Source organism: Otolemur garnettii, unplaced genomic scaffold, assembly GCF_000181295.1.
Source record: "Otolemur garnettii isolate 467f Iridium unplaced genomic scaffold, OtoGar3 scaffold00060, whole genome shotgun sequence".
NCBI classification, from domain to species: domain Eukaryota; kingdom Metazoa; phylum Chordata; class Mammalia; order Primates; family Galagidae; genus Otolemur; species Otolemur garnettii.
This window is the reverse complement of record NW_003852455.1, coordinates 1,700,974-1,708,070: the sequence shown is the minus strand read 5'-3', so window position 1 is coordinate 1,708,070 and position 7,097 is coordinate 1,700,974. Positions and strand designations below refer to the sequence as shown.

Below are 7,097 nucleotides of genomic sequence, written 5' to 3'. Positions count from 1 at the left end.
AGAAAACATCCAGCCATGCACCATGAAACACAGGGACACACATGCCTGGATACTTTCTGGACAGTCCTCATGTATCCTGTCCATTCTGTTTCTTTGGAGAACCTCTGACTAATGCACACAGTGTTTAATACCACAAGAAAAAAAGTTTCAAATTAATAACAAGGAAAATTAAGTTTTATTATTTTCAATTCTCTTGCTGGAATGAAATAAATTTGGTATCACTGAAACAAAAAATACTATTATTTATAAAAAGTGCTGTATTATTATTTTTAACCAACCAGTTTTGTTGTTTCTGTTCAAACTTTCGTTTCTGTTCAAACCTTCGTTATGATTAACTTCTCTATTATTTGTATGAGCTGCAACACAAGTAATAATGTGTATTTTTTTTTTGAGACAGTCTCAAGCTGTTGCCCTGGGTAGAATGCTATGGTATCACAGCTCACAGCAACCTCAAACTCTTGGGCTTAAGGGATTCTCTTGCCTCACCCTCCCAAGAAGCTGGGACTACAGGCACCTACCATAATGCCCAACTATTTTTTGTTGTTGTTGTTGCAGTTGTCATTGTTGTTTTAGCTGGTCCAGGCTGTGTTTGAACCTCTAGCCTCAGTGTATGTGGGCGCTACCTCCATAACGTGTATTTTTTATAGTTTGAATGTTTGTCCCCTCTGAAATTCATGTTGAAACTTGATCCCCAATGTGGTAGTGTTGAAAGGTAGAGCATTTAAAAGGTGATTGGGTCACATGGGCTTTGCTCTCATGAATAGATTATCCATTTATGGATTAATGAGTTATAAGAGTAGAACTGGTGGCTTTATAAGAGGGGGAGAAACCTGACCTATTATGCTCAGCCCTCTTACTGTGTGATGCCCTGTGCTGCCTTGGGACTCTACAGAAAGTCCCTACCAAAAAGGAGACACTCACCAGACACATTTCTTTGACCTTGGTTTTCCCAGCCTCTAGAACTGTAAGAAGTCAATTTTGTTGTTTCTTATAAATCACCCAGTTTCAGGTATTGTTATAAGCAATAGAAAATAGATGAAAACAATACAGTATTCCTAGTAGCATTAATGTCTTTGCTTAAATTCATATTAGCAATGATCACGAAAAAGCCCATCCCTTTTATGACTTGACACTAAACATCATAAGCCTCAATAAAGTAGTGCTTGATAGCTTCCTCTGAAGATATAATTCTCTATTAGCCAAGTCGGTTACCTACCTTGCATAAGTCCTTAAATGAATCTGCCCTGCCAGCATGTCCTCCAGTAGAAGCAGCCCTATAGTTGAGTTAGTGTGTCTATTGTTCCAGAAAAGATCTGAATGTAAACCCAGACAATTATAGAGAGAGAGCTAGAAGCCAACCTATAGAGAGGGGCCATTATAGCAGGTCAAAGTTGAGAATAAATAGAAATTAAGCACAGAAATACAGGAAAAAAGTTTAAGCTACCTGGTATCTGGACAAAAAGAAGCTCACTCTGGAGAACAGCTTAAAAATGCCAGTGTGGCATTATTCCTGCTGCTGAAAAACCTTAAGTTACATTACAGCCTTCTAGTTATTTTATTTACTTTTTAATTATCTTGGTCTTCCTGCTAAAGATAATGTTCTGGTGAGATTCTCTTTTCTAATTCCATGACCCACAATCATGAAACCTCTCAACCCTTACAGTTGCTTATCCAAAATAGAAGTTGGAAAATTACGCCTGAGGGAATGTAAGATCTAGAGCACCAGCATGGAAGAGTTGCTAGACAAAACTAAGGTCCTTTCCAACCCCAAGGCCACAATTCTAAGTTGTGATCCTACTTACCTTTTCTTCAAGGTAAGATGAGTCTCTATAATTTTTTTTTTTTTCCAAGAGACAGAGTCTCACTTTGTCACCCTCGGTAGAGTGCCGTGCATCACAGCTCACAATAACCTCCAGCTCTTGGGCTTAGGTGATTCTCTTGCCTCAGCCTCCCGAGTAGCTGGGATTACAGGCGCCCGCCACAAAGCCCTGCTATTTTTTTGTTGTTGTTGGAGTTTGGCCAGAGCCAGATTTGAACCTGCCACCCTGGGTATATGGGGCCGGCACCCTACTCACTGAGCCACAGGCGCCGCCCGAGTCTCTATAAATTTATCACTACCGAGTAGTAACGCCTTTCACAATCCTAAATTAGACTTTTTATACAGGAATGCCCTAGTTCCAATATTCTAAGATTTCATGAACATTCTCATTTGAGTCTCATGACTAGAGATTTCAATAACTTTTCTGAAGCCTTCTTTCCAGAATGTAGAGTCTTTACATCAACGGTTCTCAACCTGTGGGTCGCGACCCAGAGGAACTGTATTAAAGGGCCATGGCATTAGGAAGGTTGAGAATCACTGCCTTACATTTTTAGGCTAACACTCAAGACCTCTTAACACTTGTAACCCAGCAGTATATTTTGTATTACAGACACTGCACTGCTATTTTTCACTGAGTCTTGCACCTTAGATATCTTATTCTGTGCAAAAGTAATCTCATTCTTTTTTAAAGACTGGTATATTGTTCCATTTATACAAATGTACCATAATTAATATTTCATCAGTTCTTACTAATGGACTTTGGGCTGCTTCCAACTATTACTATTACACACAACACTTCAGGTCAACATCTTTTTACATGTGTACTTTTGAGCAACTAAAATATCACTGGGGCATTAAGCTGATCATCTATGAACTGTTTTGAGCTTAGACAGGTCTTTAACACAAAAACTAGGAAACATGCAAAATCTGAGGTGCAGATGCAAAAATAATTAGAAATAGATAGCTTTCCATCAAATAGAGATGAAGGACTTGGAAAATTTTCGTTTTCTTAGTACAGAAATAGCGACAAACCAGGAATTACTGGTGTGGCACAATGCTCATGGGAGCTTATTATCTTGAGTCTAAATGTTAAAAGGTTTCCAAGGTAAGAAAGTAACACTTTAAACATCGAAGCATTTTAGATAACCTCGAGATGAGGTTAAGAAATAATAAAAGCATAACAGAACTGTGAAGCTTCAATTTGATTCTTTAACGTTCCCAATTACAGGAAGTTCAAAGATCACATTTGTTTAAAACATTATAGACGCACATCTACTTAAAAAAAAAAAAAAAAAAAAGGAAACACAGTAAACGTCATTGGTCCTGCCTTCTTTAACATCACTCTACCCCGCGGCGAGTCGGAGCAGGAGACCCGAGCGGCGCCGGAGCCGCATCCTCGCAGCCGAGCCGGCCCGCGTTCGGGGTCGGGTCGGCAACGGCGGCAGCGCGAGGCCGCCGGCCGGGAAGGAGGGGCTGCCCAGGCCGTCCCTCCCAGCTCTCACCTCAGCTCCTCGTCGACACTCCCGCGGGGCTGTTCGGCCGACGCCACCGCAGAGGAAGTCGTAGAGGTCTTGTTCTTCAGGATCCCCTTGATGGGCCGGTGCGAGGCCGTCGAGGCCGCCATTGCCGGGCGCTCGGGCTGTCGGCTCAGGGTCGCTGCTTGGCGTGGGGTCCGCGAAGAGAAGCGTCGGGCGCTCGTAGGCACCCGCCAAGCAGCCGCGGAGCCCGCCTGGGGCTAACGCGACCGCACTTGCTGTCTCGGAAACGGCTCCCGGCGTCGTTGTCACGACACAACGACCCCGACGCCAGAGGCAACGCCGCGCGGCTGGCGGCCCTTCGCGCGCCCTTGCTGCAGGCACTTTCTCCGTGACTCACGGAGAGACGCCGGCCTAGAGCTCCGGCGCGGGAGAGACGCCGACGCCAAAGCCAACCCGGGCCGCCCTCTCGCGATATCTAGGGTGGGGGCGGGGCGGGGCGGGGCGGGGCGAGAACAAAGCTAACCTCCTCGCCCCGCCCCCTCCTGTTCTGTGGCTGTGCTCGCCCCTCCCCCGCGCGGCGGAGGAAGATTAGGAGCTTTTACTAGACCCTTCCCAGGGGTTGCGGGTTTGTTTCTGTAGAGGTTTATACATCTCTCAAAGCACCTCACTCCCTCCACCTTGTGAAGCCGTATTCTGTTTTATAGATAAGCAAACTGAGGCTCCGCGGTGACGCCACTCCTCAAAGATGTTAGCTGACTTTCAGAGAAACGATGTCTCTTTCCATTTAACCAGCCTAAGGAAACTTAACTCCTTATGATAAAACTATGGAATATCAGCATTGGAGTGGCCCTTAGAGACCCATTGTGAAATCATAGAATATTGACTTCTATGAAATCATAGAATGTCTGTCTGCATTCGAATAATGCAACTTCTTTTTGCCCCTGGAAAAGCTGATAGAGGAATGGACCATCACAATTACAAAGTCCATCCACAGCATGTGAAGACCAATAGGGAGAACTTCACGTGAGATTGAAGATCGGGGCGATGCATGTGCAAGACAACGAACACTCATTTCCTCCCGCCCACCCCCAACACCCGGGCTCCCAGAGGCAGGAGAGATCCTCGGGAGGGAACAAACCAGCTGTGCTGTGCTCGTGGACTTCACTTCCAGAACCCAGACAGTACATTGCTGATGTTTAGAACCACCTGGTTTGTGATACTTTATGGCCACCCTATACACTCTCTCTCCTCCTCCCGTGTCCATTCTACAACTCACTCCTCACCAGGCTCTCTTCTGTCACCCTTCCCTAATCAGCATCCCTCATCATCCTCAAGACAGATCAGACTGAGCCACCCAGAACTGCCACCTTGTGGTGGACCAGCCCCCTCTGGATTCAGAGACATCTAGGTCTGGAAGGGACCTTGTCATGCTGGCCTATGCGCTGGCTTTCCAGCTCTCTATCCAACAACGTCAGTAGCAAGCAGTCACCACACCCCAACACATCGCATTTTATCTTTGAACAGTTCTTACTCAGAAAGTTCATCCCTAGATTGCCCTGCTTTGACACCTAGTTCCCAGCAACATCTGTCCACTGGTGTGTGGGTAAGAGGGAGGGTTCTACACTGTCTTACATACCCTTATGGTAGCATTCTTGCTCAGGTCTCTTGTTTCTGGTTCTCAAGTTTCACCTGCCTTAACACAAACTCAGATTCTGTGCCTTGAGGACCACAGTCAGTTCTGTGTGTTAGGCCTTTGCTCCTCAGAAATGATTGCAGGGTTCCTTAAAATGATTTTGTTTTTATTGTCTGGTCCCCAGCCCCCAGCTGAGTTCCTGGCACAGAAAAGGGCCTCAGTAAGGGAGTGAACACTGGGGTGGAGATAATTGAAGGGAAGTGAGCAGGAAGGGAGAAGGGAAACAGCTTTGTTAGGAGAGCTGAATGTGTTCTCCAGGAATTTCTCCTGGCCAGGGACCTCCACAGCCACATTTGGCACTGGCCCCACTTCTGTTCCCAGCCAAGTGTTTGCCAGTGCCCTCTTTCCAGCCAGGGTCAGGACCGCCCAGTGAATCTGCCTTCACACCCTGACATTTTTGTCCAGCCCATGGAACAGAGAGAGGGTTCCCAGGGAGGGGAAGCAGGATGGCCACTTCTCTTCCCTTCCTGAGTCTTTTCCATCCCAGCTTCCAGCACCTGTGTTGGCTTTCCCGCCCTGTCAGCAGGAGCTCAGGTCATCAGTGGAAACCTTATTTTCAGGGATATACACACAACTTCTCCATATGTTTTGAATTATTGGACAGATTTGGTTTGTTCCTGCTTGGGCTGGCAATCAACACCCTGAAACTGTGACCGGGCCCTTTATTAAATGTTGCCTTACTTTGAGATGTTCTTAAGAAAAGGGCTACCACAGTATAACATAGTATGCTTTATTACAGTTAATAAAGTAAGAAACATTAGAACAGGAAGTGATGAAGTGTCCTCTGAAGAACCTTGGGAAAATGTCCCTTACCAAAAGATAAACTTTTGCCTCTTATACTATTTTGTCCAATCCCAACCCCACTAAAAGTTAATGCAGAGGAATATTTCCTTAATACTTAAAAAATGAGATATTAGTTTGGCTGTAAGATTGTGAGTGCCAGTACTGCTTTTCCTTATATTTTAGAATAGGTGAACCACTTTATTCTTGAGTGTGGCCCAAAGATTTCCAAATGCCTCTAAGCAGAGCTCTCCTATGCCTCTGCTGAGGTTTGCTCTTGTAGGCAGTCATCTGGACCAAACAGCCTGAGCACTAAATTTGGCTGCATTTATGTTGTATTTCCTGCATGTTTAGGGTTTGGCTGCCAAGACTGAGGTTGTGAATAAGATCTTCTATTCTGATTTCAGTTTTTGGAAGTAACTATTGAGCTCAAGGCAAATCATGTCTTTAAAAATATATACATGTTAAGGAATATCTGGCAATTGTTTCTGTTCTCTTTTTGAAGATTTTATTCATCATGGTTGCCTGATCGAACCTAACATATCTGGGAGGGGAAGAGAAGACACTTTTAATGTACCTCCTGATGTGGCTGAGCCAATTGGCTCTCTGTTCACTGGAATAACTACTAAGGCCAACACCACTGGGTTTCCTGTGAGAATAGAATTCCAAAGCTAGCAATGGCTTCCATGGCTGGTTCCACTCAGTCTGCCTAAGTAATCAACCAGGTTCCCAAAGTAATGGGTAATGCCCCCACACCAACCTCTGGAAAAGTACGTAAGGGTTGTGACTTTATGTGACCCCTGAGTCAGCAGCCACTCTTTCTTGCCAAGAATAGCATATTCTTTTTCTTTTCAGGTAATCCCTCCATGGGACAGAAAGATTACAGATTTTGTACTACACTGTAGAAATTCATGGTACAGGGCAAGATTTTTTAACTAAATACAGAAAGTATGAGAGAGAGAACTAAAATTACCATTTTCTGCTTTAAAAAATGGCTTTGATTTTCAACCATGGAACACGCCACTGTTTCTCTTCTCTTCAAAAACATCTATGAAAAGGATTCCTTAACCTCACTACAAAAGCCTCCAACTACCAAAATGTTGTTTGAGAAGACTCAACAGCACCCCTCTGATACACAAAGGTTCTGTTAGTTCCTGGATGTTTCTTGCCCCTTTAAAAACTAGTTAAATCCGGAGAATCTAGACAAGTACTTTTAAAAAAACCTATGAGGGCTCGGCGCCTATAGCTCAACCGGCTAAGGCGCCAGCCACGTACACCTAAGCTGTCGGGTTCGAATCCCCAGCCCGGACCCGCCAAACAACAATGA

At 44.8% G+C, this 7,097-nt stretch overlaps 1 protein-coding gene across 1 annotated transcript in view; it reads right to left on the bottom strand.

Moving 5' to 3' along the window:
* The window catches only part of PPP1R2 (protein phosphatase 1 regulatory inhibitor subunit 2), a 28,718-nt gene extending 24,939 nt beyond the window's left edge, over window positions 1-3,779 (bottom strand). The window contains exon 1 of the mRNA XM_003792685.3: window positions 3,322-3,779. Coding sequence (XP_003792733.1) covers window positions 3,322-3,443 — 122 coding nt within the window. The 5' untranslated portion in view covers window positions 3,444-3,779. The remainder of the gene's footprint in view (window positions 1-3,321) is intronic.
* Between the last annotated feature and the right edge of the window lie 3,318 nt (window positions 3,780-7,097).